This window comes from Stegodyphus dumicola, chromosome X1 (assembly GCF_044657685.1).
Source record: "Stegodyphus dumicola isolate Sdum_Otavi_A_Nest chromosome X1, ASM4465768v1".
Lineage (NCBI taxonomy): Eukaryota > Metazoa > Arthropoda > Arachnida > Araneae > Eresidae > Stegodyphus > Stegodyphus dumicola.
Genome location: NC_140780.1, coordinates 116,850,648 through 116,873,339, shown reverse-complemented (window position 1 = coordinate 116,873,339; position 22,692 = coordinate 116,850,648). Strand labels below are relative to the sequence as shown.

The window sequence follows — 22,692 nt, the reverse complement described above, 5'->3', positions numbered from 1 at the left end:
ATATCTTGATGATAACTTCTGAATGTGTTTGTTTTATTAAGGTAAAATATGTTCGCTACAGTTTCCGTTAGGATTCAAATGAAACAGTTTGCTTTTTTGAGTTGGAAAAAATTTCACTTTAATTTTTTAAGACGAAAAATCGCCACTTTTGTTTAGTCTCTGGGAAAACACATGTTAATTTAAAAATGTAATTAGAAAAATTACACTTTAAAGTTTACAAAGTCAAAAAACAAAGAATACATTTAGATTTGTTTTAGGTTGAAAATGTTTCACTTTAATTTTTTTAAGGAAGAAAATCTCCAACTTTATTTTGTCTATGGGAAAACCCATGTTAAATTCAAAATGTGAAAAAGTTACACTTTGATTTGAAAAAGTCGAAAAAAATTCATTTAGATTTTTTTTAAGTCGAAAAATTTTCACTTTAATTTTTTTTTAGGAAGAAAAATCTCCACTTTTATTTTGTCTATGGAAGAGCCCATGTTAAATTCAAAATGTAAGGGGAAAAAGTTACACTTTGATTTGAAAAAGTCGAAAAAGATTCATTTCGATTTTTTTAGGTCGAAAAATTTTCACTTTAATTTTTTGGGGAGAAAAATCTCCACTTTTATTTTGTCTATGGAAAAACCCATGTTAAATTCAAAATGTAAGGGTGAAAAGTTACACTTTGATTTTAAAAAGTCGAAAAAAATTGATTTAGATTTTTTTTGGTCGAAAAACTTTCACTTTATTTTTTTAGGAAGAAAAACATTTTTTATTGGTTACAGTATAACTTCGTTATCGTTCTAACCTTTATGCTTTGAATTGTAATATTTCTGAACCTGAATCTACAGAAAACGAAATCACTCTGATTTATCAAATTCCTTCTAAGTGTAGAATACAGTCTTCAAACAGAATATTTTAGTATAAGTAAATGCATTCTAGTAAAAAATAAGATTAAAAACACTTCATTATTTTTCATGCCCTATTCCTCAAACTGGTTAAGGTTCTTACCCCTGACTTATCCCATTCGGAACATTTTTAGAAAAAATATTCATTTCTTGTTCATGTTTTTCATACTCAGATACTAATTTTGTTGGAAATCTGACAATTTTTTTTTCCTTCTTACATGTTATATTTCACTTTTGCTCTTTGGCTTGGGAGGAAGATTTTTCATCGATAATGCATACCTCTCCTATACGTCTGCGACTCTTCTAATAAATTACATTACCAACTAGTGTAAATAATATCTATAGATATATAGATGCGTATCGTCAGTTAAATTGAATATATTAAAGTTAAGTTGTATTATTATTTGGAATTCATGCAAATGTTTCCTGTTGTGCAGAATTTTATATGCTATGTCTCATAACTTAAAAATCCTTCTCAAAAAGCTGCGTAAGAGTACAGTGTTTGTCAATTTGAAATGTATACCTTAAGTAAGAAGGAATATATTAGAAAGCTTTTAGACTTGTAAAAATAATGATCATAACTCTTTGGAAAAAATATTCCTGGCTGAGAAATTTTTATATTCTAAGTTGGGAAAAAGATGACAAAGTTTCACTTCCTTGACTGAATATTAATTCATGTGTATTATAGACATCCTTTCTTTTTAGATGTTTTACACAAATATGACTATATTTTGAATTCAAAATATTACATTACAATCTGGATATTCTTTTCTTCAGTTAAAAATTCTGTAGCTTGTTAAAAAATTAAGGCTATGTTACGTTCAATAGATATTAATGAATCCTCCTGCTCAATAAAAATGAGTGTTCTGAATATATTCATGTAAATGTCTGTAGTGTAAAATAATAAGAAATTAAATGCTGTTGGTACGTATTAGACTGGGGTATACAATAATAAGAAATTTCGTATTTTTTCATATGTATTTGAACTAAACTATCTAGAGATGTCCATATATTAGTTCAAATAGATTTTATGTCATGAAAATTTATTATTTCTGAATTATAAGATTTAAATCAAAGTCTTTTTATTTTTTTTTTAATTATTGGCCTTGAAAATGGCCCTTGTATTTTTAATTTGTGGCCCTGAAAAGGGACCTTTTTTTTTTAACTGAGGTATTCAGTTCCGCTAAGATTATAACAAGTAACAATATCGTTATTGTATTTATTAGGAAAATGCTAACGTAATTTGACAAAAATATTCGTTACGGTAATCTTAGCGGAACTGTTTTTTCAGGTTTATGAGATTTTCCAGCTTAATGAGGTTCAAAATTATACACATATGTCGAAGATGAAGCAGATACGATAGCAACTGCTTTTTTCCCATACCGGTCAGTGAATGAATGTTGTTGTTGTCTTGACCATATTACATGGAATAATGTTTGCCAGAGCCTACTCCGAAGAAAGGTTGGACTTAAGGGAGGGATGCCTTCGTGGAGGACCTTTCTAAGGGAAACTGGCTCGTATACACGTTACACATGGAGAAAACCACGAAAACGCCCATGCAGCCAGCCCGTTCCCGGGATTCGAACCTCGGACCGAACTACCAGTGTTCAGCGACGTTACGGCTGGTGGGCCAGTGAATGAATGAATGCTTTAATTGCATTTCTCTTCAAGAATGGGGTGAGGTCGAGGTTGATGGAATTTGCAGTTTCGCCAATAATACCGAAAAAAGGGGATGTCTTCCTGCTGGTCATTGAATGATTGACAAGATTTAGAAAATTTTTAAACAAAATTCTGGACGCAAAGTAATCTATCGTTTTCACATAATAATCATATTATGAAAATCAGCTTCTAAAATGAAATGCTAAGAAACAGCACACTTCTGTTCAACATTGGAGATTATTTTAAACTAAGGAATTACTATCATCCTACTACATTAAGATATTGCATAGAAGTAAATATGCGAATACCAAGAAAATATTAGTAAATGAAAACTCCAATTATCAGATTTAAAAATTAAATGTGACAAATAAATATATGGTACTCTTCAAACTCAGTAATCAATGGAATTGAATCGTAGGGAAAAAAAAAAAATTAAATCTTGTAAATATTAACTGAAATGCAAATACCAAAAGTATATGAATGTAAAGATGTTTAAAAAAGACGTCAAATGTTTAATTTTTAGGAAATGGAAAAGAAGAAAGGTTTAATCCTAGTATACGGTACACGGGATTAGGCGCCATTATGATGATCAGTTAACGAGTCATTTTGGCGTTGGCGAAAATTCTCAAAATCGCACCAAGGCCGCACCGTATAGTAGGATTTGACTGAAAAAAAAAAATAAGAAACTCTTACCATTGTTGATGTAAAGGGATCCGTTGATGATGGAATTCGATGCGACTTATATTCTGCGATTAATTCCCAGTATGGAGACGCAAGTTACTTTAGAATGAATTTCCCAACGACTAACGCGGAGACTTATTAATATAACCGAGCTATTGCGCAGAATATAACCGAGCTATTGCGCAGCGCAAAGATGCCGATTCATGAACTACAGCCCGAGGGAACATGACCTGATGAATTCTGAACGGGAAACATCCCTGAAGAGAAACAGGGGGGAAGGAAAGGGAGAGAGGTACCAAAGAGAATCAAGGTCAAAATCAAAGAGAATCAGATAAAATCTCAAGAAGTACCCAAAATGATCCGGAGGCCATGAAGGTTCAATGACAATTGTAAACAAGATTCAACATACGATAAAATAGCAAAACTTACAAGATAAAAACGCTACAATAAATACAGCACATTATCAATTAATACAAAATCAAAAGAAAATATTTCCAAACAGTTTAGAAAACAACATAGAAATCAGATAAAATGAAAGTATCACCGACCGAGGAGCTAAGTCATAAAATTCTGATTGCTGATGTGAGCTGAAGATAACGAATAATATTTGTGATTTCCAACGGGGTGGTAAGTTTGGGAAGATTATGAGCCGAATGAGAAAGAAGCCATGATCTCTATACTTCGCGACAAGCTAACCTCGAAACACAGAACACATACAAGGCTAGAACCAAAGCTGTATATATAATAAAGCGTCGTCAGCTCAATGGACGAACCTGCGCTTTGCCGCGATCGCAGCGCTCCTGGTGGTTGCGCTGTGGAAACACAATTAATTGAACTGCGCATGCTCCCGATTTACAGTTGTTTTTGAACGTAATGCCCATGCTGGTTTCAAGAGCTGCATTGATTTGACTCACGTACATTTTTCTTTGCAGTTTCTATCAAACGGATCTTTTCAAACCCAATTTCATTATTATTTTCATTTTTCTGACATAAAGTGATGGAATACATTTCTACAGATTTCCCAAGGAAGAAAAAAGGTTAGTACTAAATTATTTTATGATTTCTTTCCACTTTTGTCATAAAAAATTATTTCGTTAAATGTAATTTATTTGTATCTCATCCTGAACTTTTGCTGAAAAATTTATAAAGTACCTCAAACTCGGAAACAAAAATTGATATTTAAAAATTCGGCTTAAGTGCAGAATCGCCCATTTATTTGTTTGGCGTTTATTTGCCGGTTCAGAAACAAAAAAAGTGAAGCTTAGACCTTTTCTTCCCGCAATATTGCACATCCAGAGTTATTTATATTACAGTTCCTTTAGGTTTGGCACATTATAGCCACCTAACCCTGTTAAAAGTAATGGTGTTATTTTTGAAGCAACTTAAAAGTTGTTAATGTATTGCTTTTGTTTGTGATCTGGATAATCAAAAAGTGTTAAGAGAGAAATGTTTGAAACAAAACACATTAAAGTACTTTTACATTAACTGCATGCTAGACTAAGCTACTGGCGTGAATTATAATAATAATAAAAAAAAAAAAATGATCTTTGATTGTTAAGGTGAAATGATTGATAAAAGAACATGCTTTTAGTTTGTAAATCTATTTTTAGGAATAGTTTACCAATTATAAAGGTGTAGGCAAAATGCACTGTTTACAATAGTAAACAAAATATGGATGTCCAAATTACAGGTAAACGATTACGTAATTGGAGAATGGGTATCAATAGAATAATGAAGTTGTTTTATCCAAGTAAAGTGATAAAAAGTAAATGACTCTTACTGTGTGAACGTGATGATTCCCGTGGGCCATGAAATTTGCTGTTTTGGTTCCCTTAGATTGAAAAAAATATTGTCAAATTTATTTTTTCTATTCATTTTTGTTATTTGATATGAGAAAAAAAAATCGTATTAGTCCGTATGACATTTTCATGGAGAGGATTAGGGGCAAACCTATAATAAATTGTTCAATGAAGACACTAGTTTTGCTTTCATCTTTTCAGGAAATACAGGCTTCAATTTAAATGTAGGGGAGAGGGATAATTCACATTAATCAATATTTCATTATCTGTTATTTAAAAGTATGCTGGTGTTTCATAGATGCTTAAAAAAGTAAAATTGCTTCATGGAGAGGGGGCAGTATTAGGGTTATCTCCAGAACACTAAATTAATGCAATTTATATTATACATTAAACTAATGCAGTTAATATGTATAGTTATTTATTTTCCATCTTTTTTTGTTTTAGATGTCAAGCTTGGGTCGAGGCTTCGCAGAATGAAAAACTTGTGGGTGTTCCTGCCTCTGACCTACACAAAAGAGCCTATCTATGTATGGTACATTTTGAAGACTGGTGCTTCGTTAATATCACTACTAAACATCGTTTAGTACACAATGCAGTACCATGTTCTACAAAACTCCAGGTGACAAAGGGTTTGGTTCCACATAAAGTGCCTGAGTTAAGTCACATGACAGTGCCAAATTCTGTGACAAATGGTTCAGTTCGAGATAAAATGTCCGAGATAAATCATATCACAGTGCCAAGTTCTGAACATCATCAGTCAGATTTTCAACAGGAATTAATATCCAATGTTCAAGGACCCAATAATCTTTATCAAAATGTCTGCTCCACTGAACTTTCAACTTGTAACGCATCTTTAATGTCTCTTATTCCACAGCAGTCATTTTCAACACCAGTGAGCTGTAGCACACCGAAGTCACATTATTCTGGGAAAAAATACACACCCAGAAAATCACAATTGTCAAAAAAAGTTTAAAAATATCGTGACATGGCAAGACGGCTGAAATTAAAATTTGTGTCATCTAAGAAGAAATTTTCTACAGCTCATTCTCTTGAAAAAACCCTTTCCAGTCAAGGAGTTAGTAAAAAATTATCTTCTTTTATTCAACGCCAGGTAACATTGAATACCCAGAAAACAAAAAGAAGACGTTTTACGCATTCAGATAAAATCGATGCCTACCGCATCTACAGCAAAAGTAGGGCAGCTTATCGTGTTTTGAAAGAGTTCCTTGAACTTCCAGCTGAACGAACTCTTCAACATTTTGTCTCATCAAAATTGTCATGTACAGGAATCAGTGCAGATATCATATCAGCACTAAAACAAGTTTTACAAAATAAGGAAAATCACGAAAGAATGTTTGCATTAATCTTTGATGAGATGTCATTGAAACCCTGTTTAGTGCATGATAAACAAAATGATCGCATAGTTGGGTTTGAGGACTTAGGTGGTTTTCCCGGTGATTCAATTGCAAATCATGTACTAGTATTAATGCTGAGAAGTTTAACCAGCAAGAAGAAACTTCCACTTGGATTTTACTTCTCCAACCATGCAATAAATGCAGAAAGACTGAGAGAAATACTCACAGAAGCTTTAACAAAATTATCGGATGCTAATGCCGTAGTTAAAGCTCTGGTTTGTGACCAGGGGGGAAATAATAGTAGGTTGTTTAGAATTTTAGGAGTGGATTCTCTTAAACCATTTTTTGATTTTAATGGACAGACTATTTATTGTTTGTTTGATCCACCACATCTTTTGAAAAATTTGAGGAGGAATCTTATGAAGTAAGGCCTGCAGACAAGTAAAGGATTCGTATCTTTCAAATACATTCAAGACTTCCATGAAGTAGATAAAACACTGCTTATTCGCTGTGCACCGAAAATGACTGATGCACACTTAAATACAATGGGATTAAACTCCATGAAAGTTGCTCTTGCTGCACAAGTGTTCAGCCACACAGTAGCAGCAGGAATGAACCTGTGTATTTTCTCTGGACTGATAGAAGCAAGTGCTGCTCCAACAGTAGAGTTCATTCTAAAGATTGACAATTTGTTTGACTCCATGAATGGAACTCGAAAGAATACTTTAAGAGGAAAACAGCTCCATTGTGCAGTGAAAGAAGGTTCTGCACATATTAATTTTTGGAAAGAGATGATAGCATATGTTGAATCATGGGTTTTTTTGCAACCGCTTGCACAAAACCAAGATGGTCAAAGAAAGCATGCTTCAGGACCACGTAGCAGAATAGGCTGGTTGCAAACTCTCAGAGCAATACTAAAACTTTCTGAAGAAATGTTACATGAACGGGAATATTTTATGACAAAGAGGTGCAATCAGGATTGTCTTGAAAATTTTTTCAGTCGTATCCGAGGGAGTGGGGGCAATCGCACAAATCCATCTGCTTATGAATTTTCTTCACTTTTCAAGATTGCATGTGTAAATTCTTTCTGTAACACAAATAAGTTTTCAAATTGTGAGCCAGATGGGGATAAATTTATGTTTTTCATTTTGTCTGCAGTACCATCAACTACAATTGAGGAAAATGAAGTACAGGAGGAGGTGAAAGAAGGACAAATTACAAGTAATGATGATTTTGATTCCCCTTGTCAGGATGCATGTTTTGAAAGACTTGATAATTTGTCACAAAATGTTGTTGCTTATCTGAGTGGATATTTATCCAGAAAGGTATTATATTCCTTGAATCTTAATGAGTGTGATATATGCAGTATTTCACTGACAGACAGAACAAAGCCAATGCTGCAGCATACTCTATTTTTATACCTTAAAGAATATAAAAATCAGGATATAACGGAAGGAGGATTGACACATCCGTCAGAAAGCATGACAAAATGCATTGCTGAACTTCTTCAGAAAGCAAATAATTTTTTCTCCCACCACTTGCCAATATGTAACATTTTGCAAAATCTGAAAAATGTATTATCACAGTTACCAGTGTTTCAGTTTTTGTGCTGTGAACTTCATTCAAATGATGTTAAAAAGAAGATTGTATCTTTTGCCTCTGCTTTTTTTTTTTTTAAATTCATCTTCGGGAAAAAAATAGAAAAATTAGTAAATATAACACAGATCTGAAAAAACTACAAAAGGGGAAACATTAATAGAAATGTAATTAACTAAATTAAAAGCAAAGGGTGTATGTGCTACTTTGTGTGAATTGCTGAGGGGTTTTTTTTTCATATTATTATGTATTCATGGTTAGTATGCTACAATAATGTGTGAAATATATATTCTTTCTGTTGTAAACATTGTGTGCATATTCCTCATGGATATTTCTTTTCATTTAACCTACTGCTTAAACCATTATACTATTTTATTATTCATATTGTATATTACTATTGTAAAGCTGTCATTTTTTATGCTCTATATTGCAAACAACGTAATTTAATGTATTGATAAAAATAAAAAATTAATTAATTATTAACTTGTCAACAGTTATTTCGAAATAATGTTCAACTTGTTATTTCGTAAATGGAAATGAAGATATTGCTTTTTCCATTTTCACTTTGGATATTCTAAATTGCTCTAATGCGTACAGCATTGAATTATGTCCATTTTAAGGTAAATTTGCAGAAGATAATTTCTTATGAGTTTCCAAACATCTTTTCAAAAATGGGCTTTCTTATTTCCAAAGTGAATTGTGTGTCAATACAAATCATTTGAACCAATTATGGCATGACATCTAATTATCACTTTGGTATTCATGCTTGTTTCAGTATTTTATGGTGGCAATTATTTTGTTATTTATTTTTTAAGTGTTTTAATGCATTATTGAAAATATTTGTTACATATACATTTACAAAACTTTGAATTTTTAACAGAGATATAAAAGTGAAGCAGCTTATGTTTCCACTTCTCAACTTTGTTTATATAAGGGAATAATAATAATTATTGATTAAGATAAAAAATTGATACTTCTTAATTTATAAGCAGTGTAAAGACAGGAAATCTGAGATCATTAATTTCTGAGACATAAATAGCTTTCCAAGATGCAAATAAAACAGCAATGATCGTAAATATTAATGCTCCTAAAATATATCTGCTTTTCCTAACTGATTTTTGCTTTTTGATCCAAAACTTGTTTCATACAACTTTATTTTAACTAATTATGAAGAAACTTTATACTTGTTTCCTAAACAAGTATTTATGTGTTTGTTAAGTGAAAACAGGTTGATGTGTACATGGTTAAAGTGAAGGGAATGTGCAATGCCAAGTTTGTGCAATTCTCTGATTTTTTTGAAGTGAAAATAGGTCATTGTGTACATGGATACCAAGTTAAAATTTAAAAAAAAAAATGCCTTTGCTTCGTTAAAACAAAATGGCGTCGAAAAACAAACTCGCAGGGTTGGTCGCCAAAAAATCGCCGAGTTACCTTGAAGTAAAGATTCACTAAGGTCATTTTCAATAATAAAAATATATTCAAGAAACACTATGACACAAGATTGGGTGTTAATAAATCTATCACTATTGAGCGTTGAAGCTGAAATGGATGTTCAAGTATTGATAAATAATTTTGCAGAAATGAAGGTTAGACACAAATTTTAGTAAAGAAGGATTTTTGTCTTTATGATGAATTTTGACCACCAGTGTTATAATTACACTTATTGAGACGGGGAGGAATTAGAGATGAAGAGCAAGCAGTACAGGATGAGGAAAATTAAAAGGAAACAGAAAAAAACTTTAGCATTCATATTTTTTTATAAAAATAATGTATTCAAGTAGTTGAGTGTACCGAAAGTTTTTTTAAAAGGACAGAAAAAAACTTTACCATACATATTTTCTACAAAAATTATATATTCAAATAGTTTTATTTATGAAGTTTATGAAATTTAACAAATGTATCATTTACATTATAAAAATTCTTATTTATTACTTGTATATTATTTCATAAATCATGTTCGTAAGCTGAGTGAATCACAGAGTACTATATATTAATGTAATATCTTTTCTGTACATTTATCAATTATTTTGTTTGTCAGTTTATAATATAACTAATTATTTATAAGTTTGCTAAATTAAAGTCTTAAATAATTAAAATCATCTGGCGTCAAATACCGAGACCAAAGCAAATTTGCATTTCAACAGCTGGTTAAGGGAAAATATTTTCCTTTTTATTCTTTCTTCATGTACCTTTTAACTGGTTCCCTAAGAAGGTGCTTTTATTTTTTAACAATTAATCCAGATGTGATAAAAATAATCATGAAAACATTGGCTTCAGGAATCCTTGATGTTATTATATTTTTAAGCACATTAAATTTATTGGGAGAGGTGGCCCAGGAAATGTTTTTGCATAGGGGCCCAAGAGTTCTATTTACGCCACTGTCTGGAACATCTAATCAAGAAGTTGCTGAAAAGTGTAGTAATGCTTCATAATTATTTTATGCTAATTCCTCATTTGTTTTTTAAAAAATTAAAGGTGTTATGGCTACAATTTTGTGTGGTGATATAAAGAGTTAAGTAAGTTGGTTTTCAAGCCAGGTTATTATCATCTAGCAATAAATCCAAAAATAATATTTATTTGTATTAAAATCAACAGTTTTTCTGACTGTATGTATACATTAATATTTTATTTAAAAAAAGACTGTAGTTTGGTGTAAAAGAATTTTAAGTACATTTTGTTAGTTTTATTTGTATTATTACTAGTAATAATAATTTTTTTTGTATTTTCTACTCATTGCCTGTTTCTTGAAATTATTTAATAAAATTACTCATATATAAAAACATTGGTTCTATAAATTTTTTGCTGTAAAATAAATTATATACATATGTAGTTGTTACATCATTATTATAAAAAATCATCTGGTGCAAAGTAAGAATATTTGAATATTTAGAAATTTATTTTATTCTTATTTTACCTTCTTTTTAAATTATATTATTTTTATAAATTTTTTATATTACTGGATTTTTTTCAACCAAAACGACGTAATTTGCAATTTAAATGTTGTTTTACTTTAAATAAACTAAATTTTTAAACAAAACCAGAAGTTTCCTTATAATAGCGGTGCTAAAACGCAAGTTGCAATTGCAGTTCTGTTTACGAGTGACGGGGGGGAGGAAAAGACGTGGGAAGGGTTTCAACTCACAGCGCAACCGCTGCACTGAATTAGCGCTGCAGTCAACCTATCTGGCGGCAGCTAGTATTAGGGGAGTGACGACGCTTCTTTTGAAACAGCTTTGGCTAGAACGACCTTTTTACAGCTTTTTTCCCTGTTCTTCAAGTTATCCATACGCAGTAAACTGCCCGCGGATATTCAATTCCTCCAATTTGCTACACATTTGGCGACTTCTTGCCAAATCCAGCGTATTTAAATAACAATCTTTTTATGCAGTGAAGCTGCAGTTGAAATTGATAGTTCATCATAGTGTAAAATGTAGGGCATGTTATTCATTGTCTTAATTTATCTGAAATATTTCACTATTATCTAAATGTGACGAATACTAATTTGATGATATTTAAAACTTGATACCGGAAGAGCTAACAATTTATTCCTTGCAGTTTGCAGTTTGGGTCAATTTTTCCCCCAGGACCGTTTGCTTAGTTAAAAGTAAAATGTATAAATTTGGAAAATCTGGTAGTAAGTTATTTTCTTTTAATTTTTAAGAGTTTATGCGGTTTGTTGCTACCAAAACAGTGAACGAGGAGAAATTTTTTTATTTTCTTTTTTAAGACGTTAATTTAATTTCAATTTGCGATTGTTTAATAAACTCTGACAATATTTTATAACAGACATTATGAGAATTATATTCTGTATTAATTGTCTCCTAAGACACATGCATTTCCAGTCAGTCTTAGAAAATCACCCTCCTACAGTACGTTTTATCCTATCTTTCTGATTACTGTTTAAAATCAAAAATAAAATGAATAAAAAGACTGGAAATTGAGATCTTCAGATTGCAGGCTACTAAAGAGCTTACCATTAAAAATTTCAAGGTATTAGAAAATTATTAAAGCTTTAAAATTGCGAAACAAACATAAAAATTAAGAATCAAGTGATCTTATACCAATTAATTAATCATATACCAATTAATTCCACTAATTAATTAAAATTATAACATTAGAAATGTCTTATATTAGTTACAACAAAACACAAATATTCATAAGAACTAAAAAAGTATTAAAAAAGACAGTTTGCTTGTATTTTAAAATTAAAATTTTTATCCTTTGACGAATGAAACGTCTATGCGTGACGGGGCGTGAAAGGTGGGTATTTTGCTTCGCGTAAAGGAATATATTGCTTTTATATATTGCTTATTCGGGCAAAGGAATATAGATATGAAAATTATTTTAGAAGTGGATTTTGCTTTAATGAATGGGAAAAGAATCACTTCCAGTGACCGATTTACCAAATCGGAGACCGGGCGTTCTCATCAAGGTCACCTTCTAATTTTTTAAACATAGTTGATGCCAGTGATGTAAATTATATTTCAGGGGTGGCCAAAGAGCGGCTCGCGAGCCTGATACGGCTCTCGCAGGCAATTTGTGCGGCTCATGCATATAAAATATATTATGTATGAAATATGGTAAACTAAAAACCTCAATTAATAAAAAGCAGACTGATTCAGCTCATTGAGAATCTGCGAATTATAAGTTAGGCAAAAACCATACATTTCCTTTGAGGTATAAAAACAACAAGCATATCATATGAAAAAAATCTGTGTATTCCTTTCCTTAGATGGAATCATATGCAAGTCAAGCGCATTAATGATAGAAGTTGCTTAAGCCGTGAAACACTGGTAGTATGCAGCGAATTCGTTTGTAATGACTTTTGTAAGCTCTGAACTGCACATAAGTGCCTCAGTGTGTTGTATAAAAAACATCCTTTACCCTTATAAATTCCCCACGAAGCCATCTCTTCCTTTGGACAGAAATCCTTGTTCCTTCTACCATAGTTAATTTAATTGACCATTACTTCCGCATTGGTTAGGTTAGGTGATTTGAATATAGCAAAGCACACAAGAGATATCCGACTAAGGGGTGAGATGCATTTCGTGGAAGTCTTTCTAAAGGAAACAAGTTCCTATTCACATTACACATGGGAAAACCACCAAAACGGACCATCAATACAGCCCGTTTGCTTCCGCTCAAACGATTCAAGCATTGGGCTACTGGTGCGACATTTCCATATTATATTTTCTAAGAGATTCGTTAGCTTGTATTTATAATGTTATTTATAACTGTTTATAGGTCTGCCTTTTCTTTGGCCCTGAAAACGGCTGTTGTATTTTTAATTTTTGGCATTGGAAAGGGCTTTTTTTTTTAACTGGGGTATTCAGTCCCGCAAATATTATAACAAGTAACAATATCGTTAGCGTATTTATTAGGAAAATGCCCTCCCGTAACTGACAAAAGCATTCATTACGATAATCTTAGTGGTACTAGTAGGTAGAAAATGTCACTTTGGAGCCACAGGGCGCTGGGGCGCTAGGAGAGGGGGATCTACCGAGGAGCACGCGATGTTGCTACGTCATCAACCCCGTGGCTCAAGCACGGACACACTGCTTCTTGTTCGTGACGTCATCATGCTTTATCAGCTCGGATTATCTTACTATTGCTACGTCAGCCACATGTTTCATCCTGTTTGTGTTGTAATCCGGTTTCATGTCCGCGCTTATCGATTAACGAAAATCCGCCACGATAGAACATGCAACATGATAGAAGTTTCTAGTGCATTCTTTTTAGTTCAGCAACGACCGCTAGAGGGCAGTAGTCTTACCCATAGTGCATTCTAATTGGTACTCGTGGATCCTGACGAAGTTATTAACCATTATTTTTAATTGATTATACTATTTAACTTAATAATTAATATATTTAATGAAAAAAGTCCATATATTTACATGTAAATTTCATGAATTTGGCCATCTATAGCATGGGAAACTTGGACGATAACACAAAAGCCGTGCTTTTTTGAATCCTATTATTTGATTATTATTTGATCGTATCTATCCTCTTTGTTCATCTTTGTGCAGCGGAAACCAGCATGAGGCTGATGGATTGCATATAGACAAATCTGTTCCAGCTTGCTCAGACCTTTGTACGTCCTCGATAATGAATGAAGTCATGACTTTAAATTTATTTTGTTTCATTTTAGATTGATATATTTTAAATTTCTCATTTCTTTATCTTACAAGCAAAATTTACGTAATTTTCTTTTCTTCTCGCCGTTAAATTAAATGTACTAATTTTCACACCATATTTTTTATATACAAACATAAGATTTTCTTTTCTTTTTTCCCACATTTTAAAGTTTTACATTCTTTTCCTCTAGGCTTAACTTGCAAAAGTAATAGATTTTATAAAAGTAATACGTTTTCACAATTTAAATTTTTTTTTTCTCTTTTTATTTTACAAAAGGTTTTTTGCCTTCAGTTTAATCTTTCCTTTTTGTGTTTTACATTTTTCACTTTATTTGTTTTACAAAAGCTGTACTTATTTTCATACGGTTTTTTTATTTCTTTCTTTTTTACGAACTCTGTCTTTTTTCGTATATTTTACTTCAAGAAGTAATTTTTAATTTTTTCTTTTATATAAAAGTATTTTTTTAATTATATGAAGAATTTTCTTCTCTCATTTCTTTTTTCTTTCTTTTATTTTCCTATTAAGGTTCTTCTTAATGTTTTAAATACTTATTGATGTTACACCTCCATTTCTCGAAGCGTAAAGTTACTCTGTCTATGAAATTTAAGCTGGAACTTACACGCATATAATTTCCCTCTAGAGGCTTTCATGGATAATATTTTCTGCAAATTTAAACCAATAATTACGATGTTCCTTCTATATAGCTTACTTAGCATATTATATTTCTTCTTATTTTTTTACGCTACTAATACGTAAGATATACAAAACTTTCTCTTCTAACGTATTATACTAACTTTTTGAAACACTGTACTAAAACGTCGCGGATTCTCTTTTACAGATCTCATTCTTGTTCAAAGGATTCACGAAATGTGTCAAAAAATGTAAATTTTTAACTTTCTATTTTCCATTTAGACATTTTGCCTTACATTTAACCTTTATCATGTTTTTAAAACATATCCCTGTTAATATTTCTGATTCTTTTTTTTTTTTCCCCTAAAAATAAATACAGTCTTATACGGACTTTTAAAGGTCTACTGACTTTGAATTAAAACTTCTAATTCAGAAATAATAAATTTTCGCAACATAAAATCTACTTGAACTAATATATGGACATCTCTAGTCAGTTTAGTTCAAATACATACGAAACAATACAAAATTCTTATTATTGTCTACCCAAGTTTAATACGTACCAACAGCATTTCATTTCTTATTATTTTACACTACAGACATTTACATGAATATATTCAGAACACTCCTTTTTATTGAGCAGGAGGTTTCAGATATATTACTAACACAGATTGACTCTTTGAAATATTTTACAAAAGTATCTTGGATTTTCTTGTATACATTGTATTTAAATCACCGAACATACGTTAAATTTTGATTTCTATCACGTGAAAACTTCACTCGGATTCTTAATGTGATCCCACCATTTACCGCAGACCTTCATAAACACTGCTATATTTGAACTTAACACAGCCATAATTTTTTAACAAGCTACAGAATTTTTAACTACAGAGAAGAATATCCACATTGTAATGTAATATTTTAAATTCACTATCGAGCCATATTTGTGTAAAACATCTAAAAAGAAAGGATGTCTGGACATGGAATTAATGTTAATTCACGCAAGTGAAACTTTGTCATCTTTTTCCCTACTTAGAATATAAAAATTCCTCACCTAAGAATATATATATTTTTTTCAAATAGTATGATCATTAATTTTACAAGTCTCATGAAAAAGCGAAAATCAGCAATATATTAGCACAGGACTAGGAAACAAATTTTCAAAAATAATCAAGTGGTATGAAAATTATTCAAAAAGCACAACATGTACAAATGTTTCTTCGCAATAACTTATGAATCTTTCCGTTTCAGTAAAATGAAGTCGGAAAGTACAAATTTGGTAATGAAACACTCATTTCAGCCTTTGAGATTTTATCAAAAAGTGGAATAAACACATGTATGCGTTAGTAAAATTCTACTTGAAAAATCAGCATTTAGGAGAAAATATGACTTTCTTCTCATAGTCACTTAATATGTAAAACAATAAGTTAAAATATAACACTGGTTCATCAGTACACTTATGTACGGTTAGTTGTTCATTTAGAATATAAGAAAGAAGAAACTTTTGAGTCAAAGAGAAACATATTTACAAAGCAATGGTTCTTAGTTTCCTAGTCATTTAAATCAAGATGCTGATGTTTCTCATGAATGTCAGATATTTTCTTAGACATGTTTCTAATGAAATTAGTATATAAACTTCTTTTAAGAAAGAAGTAGACTTCATGAGAAAAATCTATGACAGTGCAAGTAAGTGATTCTTAGTAACTTCGAGAAAATATTCTGTATGAGCTGAGTTGACAGTCTCTATTCCCATAGTATACTAAGATGAAAAATTACATTTCTTTTCTTAATTTTCTGATTCAGCGTGGTAGTGTTATTGAAGTTAAATCTTCCAAACGTGCAAAACGTTATTAAATCAAACAATATAACTATTTAATAAAAAATTATTCCCAAATCTTTACAAGGCAATGTTAAAGATAAATAAGAAAATATTTGAAAATTCAATGATTTGCAGTGGCTGTAACGTTAAAAATTGGTAATACTCAAAGTTTTCAAAAGGCTTAGGGAAACATAAACACATTACAGCCATCCGCAAATAACTTCCGTCAAAACTGAAAATTTATACTCAAAATTTACTTTGGATGTAGGAAAAGAAGATAGTCATGTAACTTTCAGAAACAGTATTTCAGGAAATATTCACTTAACTTCTAACTTGGTTGTAATGAGCATATGTGAGACACGAAATGCATTCGGATGCGAAAAAAATAACAAACATTTAACTATCTGGCAATGAATCAAAATTCATTGAAACTGTAATGGCATGAAAAGCAGAAAAATATATCTGAGTAGAATATCTTGATGATAATATCTGAATGTATTTGTTTTTTAAGGCGAAAAATGTTCACTACAGTTTCCGTTAGGGCTCAAATGAAACAGTTTGCTTTTCTGAGTTGGAAAAATTTCACTTTAATTTTTTAAGACAAAACATCGCCACTGTTATTTCGTCTGTGGTAAAACCCATGTTAATTTTAAAATGTAAGGGGGGAAAAGTTACACTTTAATTTTAAAAAGTCGAAAAACCCATCTTAAATTCGAAATGTGAGGGGAGAAAGTTACACTTTGATTTTAAAAAGCCGAAAAAAATTCATTTAGATTTTTTTAGGTCGAAAAATTTTCACTTTAAGTTTTTTTAGGAGAAAAATCTCTGATTTTGAAAAGTCGAAAAAATTCATTTAGATTATTTTGATGGAAAAAGTTTCACTTTAATTTTTTTAGGAAGAAAAAATTTTTTTATTGGTTACGGTCTATTTCATTCTCGCTCCAACCTTTTTTCTTTTGAGTTGTAATAAAACGAAATCATTCTGATTTATCAAAATCCTTCTAAGTGTAGAATATAGTCTTGAAACAGAATATTTGAGTATAAATAAATGCATTATAGACAAAAATAAGATTAAAAATACTATTATTTTTCAAGCCCTATTCCTGAAACTGTTATCCCATTCGGGACATTTTCAGAAAAAGTATTCATTCCTTGTTCATGTTTTCCATACTTAAACATTTTTTCCCCTTCTTATATGTTATATTTCACTATTGCTCTTTCGCTTGGTAGAAAGTTTTTTTCATGGATATTGCACACCTCTCCTATACGTCGGCGACTTCTCTAATAAATTACATTACCAAGTAATGTAAATAATATCTCTAGATATATAGGTATTCTCTTGAATGTTTGCTTAATATGTGAATTTGTGAAGCATTTCTGTTTGAATACTTGCATTTGAATTTTTCTTTTTACAATTAATGGATACTAAAATGTATTAAAGGTTCATTTAAGTTACCAATGTTGGACCATAATATGGAGTTCATGTCAATATTATATGTTTTGTATGGTATTTATGCAAAAATGTTTCTCATATCTGTGAAAAATTAAATATCGGATGTACTCAAAGAACTGTAAGAACTCTAAGTAAACTAATGTCAGTTTGAAATGCGTATCTTCAGTTAAATTGAATATATTGAAGTTACGTTGTATTATTATTTGGAAATTCATGTCAATATTTCCTGTTATGTAGGATTTTATTTGCTATGTATTATAACTTAAAAATCATTCTCAAAAAGCTGTAAGAGTTCAGTGTTTGTCAATTTGAAATGCATATCTTAAGTTAAAAGGAATATATTAAAAAGCTTTGAGACTTGTAAAATTAATGATCATACTATTTGAAAAAAATATATATATTCCTAGGTGAGGAATTTTATATTCTAAGTAGGGAAAAAGATGACAAAGTTTCACTTGCGTGACTTAACATTAATTCCATGTCCAGACATCCTTTCTTTTTAGATGTTTTACACAAATATGGCTCTATAGTGAATTTAATATATTACATTACAATGTGGATATTCTTCTCTGTAGTTAAAAATTCTGTAGCTTGTTAAAAAATTATGGCTGTGTTAAGTTCAAATATAGCAGTGTTTATGAAGGTCTGCGGTAAATGGTGGGATCACATTAAGAATCCGACTGAAGTTTTTATGTGATAGAAATCAAAATTTAACGTATGTTCGGTGATTTAAATACAATGTATACAAGAAAATCCAAGATACTTTTGTAAAATATTTCAAAGAGTCAATCTGTGTTAGTAATATATCTGAAACCTCCTGCTCAATAAAAAGGAGTGTTCTGAATATATTCATGTAAATGTCTGTAGTGTAAAATAATAAGAAATGAAATGCTGTTGGTACGTATTAAACTTGGGTAGACAATAATAAGAATTTCGTATTGTTTCGTATGTATTTGAACCAAACTGACTAGAGATGTCCATATATTAGTTCAAGTAGATTTTATGTTGCAAAAATTTATTATTTCTGAATTAGAAGGTTTAATTCAAAGTCAGTAGACCTTTAAAAGTCCGTATAAGACTGTATTTATTTTTAGGGGGAAAAAAAAAAGAATCAGAAATATTAACAGGGATATGTTTTAAAAACATGATAAAGGTTAAATGTAAGGCAAAATATCTAAATGGAAAATAGAAAGTTAAAAATTTACATTTTTTGACACATTTCGTGAATCCTTTGAACAAGAATGAGATCTGTAAAAGAGAATCCGCGACGTTTTAGTACAGTGTTTCAAAAAGTTAGTATAATACGTTAGAAGAGAAAGTTTTGTATATCTTACGTATTAGTAGCGTAAAAAAGTAAGAAGAAATATAATATGCTAAGTAAGCTATATGGAAGGAACATCGTACTTATTGGTTTAAATTTGCAGAAAATATTATCCATGAAAGCCTCTAGAGGGAAATTATATGCGTGTAAGTTCCAGCTTAAATTTCATAGACAGAGTAACTTTACGCTTCGAGAAACGGAGGTGTAACATCAATAAGTATTTAAAACATTAAGAAGAACCTTAATAGGAAAATAAAAGAAAGAAAAAAGAAATGAGAGAAGAAAATTCTTCATATAATTAAAAAAATACTTTTATATAAAAGAAAAAATTAAAAATTACTTCTTGAAGTAAAATATACGAAAAAAGACAGAGTTCGTAAAAAAGAAAGAAATAAAAAAACCGTATGAAAATAAGTACAGCTTTTGTAAAACAAATAAAGTGAAAAATGTAAAACACAAAAAGGAAAGATTAAACTGAAGGCAAAAAACCTTTTGTAAAATAAAAAGAGAAAAAAAAAAATTTAAATTGTGAAAACGTATTACTTTTATAAAATCTATTACTTTTGCAAGTTAAGCGTAGAGGAAAAGAATGTAAAACTTTAAAATGTGGGAAAAAAGAAAAGAAAATCTTATGTTTGTATATAAAAAATATGGTGTGAAAATTAGTACATTTAATTTAACGGCGAGAAGGAAAGAAAATTACGTAAATTTTGCTTGTAAGATAAAGAAATGAGAAATCTAAAATATCTCAATCTAAAATAGAAACAAAATACATTTAAAGTCATGAATTCATTCATTATCGAGGACGTACAAAGGTCTGAGCAAGCTGGAACAGAATTGTCTATATGCAATCCATCAGCCTCATGCTGGTTTCCGCTGCACAAAGATGAACAAAGAGGATAGATACGATCAAATAATAATCAAATAATATGATTCAAAAAAGCACAGCTTTTGTGTTATCGTCCAAGTTTCCCATGCTATAGATGGCCAAATTCATGAAATTTACATGTAAATATATGGACTTTTTTCATTAAATATATTAATTATTAAGTTAAATAGTATAATCAATTAAAAATAATGGTTAATAACTTCGTCAGGATCCACGAGTACCAATTAGAATGCACTATGGGTAAGACTACTGCCCTCTAGCGGTCGTTGCTGAACTAAAAAGAATGCACTAGAAACTTCTATCATGTTGCATGTTCTATCGTGGCGGATTTTCGTTAATCGATAAGCGCGGACATGAAACCGGATTACAACACAAACAGGATGAAACATGTGGCTGACGTAGCAATAGTAAGATAATCCGAGCTGATAAAGCATGATGACGTCACGAACAAGAAGCAGTGTGTCCGTTCTCGAGCAACACCTCCTTATAGAAGGAAGCCGGGACACTGAAGCGAGGGGAAGCTCTGACGTCACAGGTAGTCGTCTCTGACTCACCTCGCTCCTTCAAACAAAATCAAAGCCCCGTAGTTGAGCCAAGAGCGACGAACGTGGAGTGGTTATTTGCGTTAGCGACAGAGTTTTTATATTGTCTCGTGCTTTTTTTATATATTGTCTCGTGCTTTTATAATTTCATACGATGCCTCATAAATGTGCTGTAGCCGCATGTCGTGGTAATTATAAAAACGGACCAAAAGTGGCTGTATTCAAGTTTCCAAATGAGACTGAACTCCGGATGAAATGGATAAGGAGTCTACGAAGAAAAGATGGCTTTCAACCTACTAAACATACCAGAGTAAGTTCAATTTTACTGCATTTTTTATGTTTTGTATCTTTACATTTTTTTATTATTTATTGATAGGTATGCGATGTTTATGCTTACGATATTAGACTTTGATCTGTGGGTAAGAAGATTTATGTTTGAAAGATTTTAATCTTGTGTTGTGTAGCGAATTTAATTTAATTAAGTGATTCATAAAAATCAAAATTTTTATTTGTAATTATTCAAAATTTGAGCTACACAAGTTTGGTTATATTCTTTTTGGGCCTATTAATTCTAGTGTAATATATTTTGGCTTTCCGAGTTTACGCGAACTGCGTCTTCAATCTTGTACACGCAAACAATGGATAAGTATTTTTGTTTCTACGTAATAAACTCAGTTTTTCATGTCAAAAATTAATTTGATTTCTTAGTATTTAATATCATTAGTTGCAGAAAAATTAGCTCTTTAATTTGGCATAACTTTCATTTTTCTAACTTTAATTGCATTTCAGTTATGAGCTTTAATGAGTAGATTTTCTTCGTTTCGCTTGTTATTTAGTTAAAGGGGGATGAAATGCCTTCTTTCCGGTTGAAAAGTCACTTTTTGCGAGTTTTCAGCGTTCTTTCGTTGGGACCCTTGCAGGGTTGTTGAAATTCCTAATCTCCCCCGGTCGCAGGTGGTGGTTATTTGGCGAGGGTTTGGCGACATAGATTTTCCGTTGAGGTTTCAAAATAGTGGTTTTGGCGAGTTTGATAACATGAGGGTATGCTGTGGTTGCAACTATTTCAACTTTCGGCGAAAAATGGGTTGCGCCAACTTGGCAGTCCGGCGCTCTCCCTTTTAACGGGTTGTTTTAGGGGACGAGCTCACTTTTTTTTTACACTTTTTTGCACTTTCTACTTACCATCTGACGCTGTCTCGTTGGCAGCAGAATTTCATCTCGGAAAATGCATTTTTCCGCCTTTGGATCTACGGGCCTCTTGCCCTGGAGTTTTGAACGAGGGACTTAGTTGCACGCATTATGACCTCGACTAAATTATAGGCTCCTCATTGCCGTGCCTTAATATGTAAGTTACTCAAAGATAATTAAAATAGGAAAATGCAAAGAAGAGTGATGCCTAGTTCTAGCGCCGTTAAGAAGAAATTTCAGTCTCTCCTCCATGAATAGAGTATCATCCACATCGATAATCCAAATCTTTAAGAATTAATTGCCGCCATCAAGAGTCTTCTGCATCGCTAGCTCCGGTGTCCCACGACCAAAAATGCTAACTTCAATATTGGATTGGACATCAAAGAGAACCTCCGTAGTGCTTCTTAAATCAAAAATAATTGCCGGACTTTTTGGAAAACTATCCACCCACGAACTCTTCTCATTTCTACTACGCTCAGCAGCCGTCCTCCTTGGCATCTTGATAATTTTTAAATATGAGGGCATTTCTCCTCCTCCTGTTCATCTGCAGCTTGTATTTCATAAGCTAAGTTCCTTTTATTTGTTTTCTTTTATTTGTTGGTCGGATATTTAATAAAAAAAAGAAAAAATTTATAATAGGCAATTCTTATAGTAAAGTTTACTAGACATTTCTAATAAGTAATTCTAACAACTAAAATAGTTAATAGTGATTGAAATAACTTAATTAGTTGAATTAAAACT

General features: G+C 31.3%; 1 protein-coding gene across 4 annotated transcripts in view; it reads right to left on the bottom strand.

Annotated features, from left to right (window-relative positions):
- The window catches only part of LOC118184575 (transient receptor potential cation channel subfamily A member 1-like), a 63,172-nt gene extending 59,216 nt beyond the window's left edge, over nt 1–3,956 (bottom strand). Inside the window, exon 1 of one of the 4 annotated variants that reach the window (XM_035354280.2) lies at nt 3,776–3,956. Coding sequence is in view for 2 of the 4 variants with exons in the window: in XM_035354278.2 (XP_035210169.2) it covers nt 3,240–3,242 (3 nt within the window). In the remaining 2 variants the exon portion in view is untranslated. Of the gene's footprint in view, nt 1–3,239; nt 3,737–3,775 lie in introns of those variants that run through there. The other 3 variants (XM_035354277.2, XM_035354278.2, XM_035354276.2) reach the window with 3 other exon arrangements.
- Nucleotides 3,957–22,692: the final 18,736 nt, after the last annotated feature.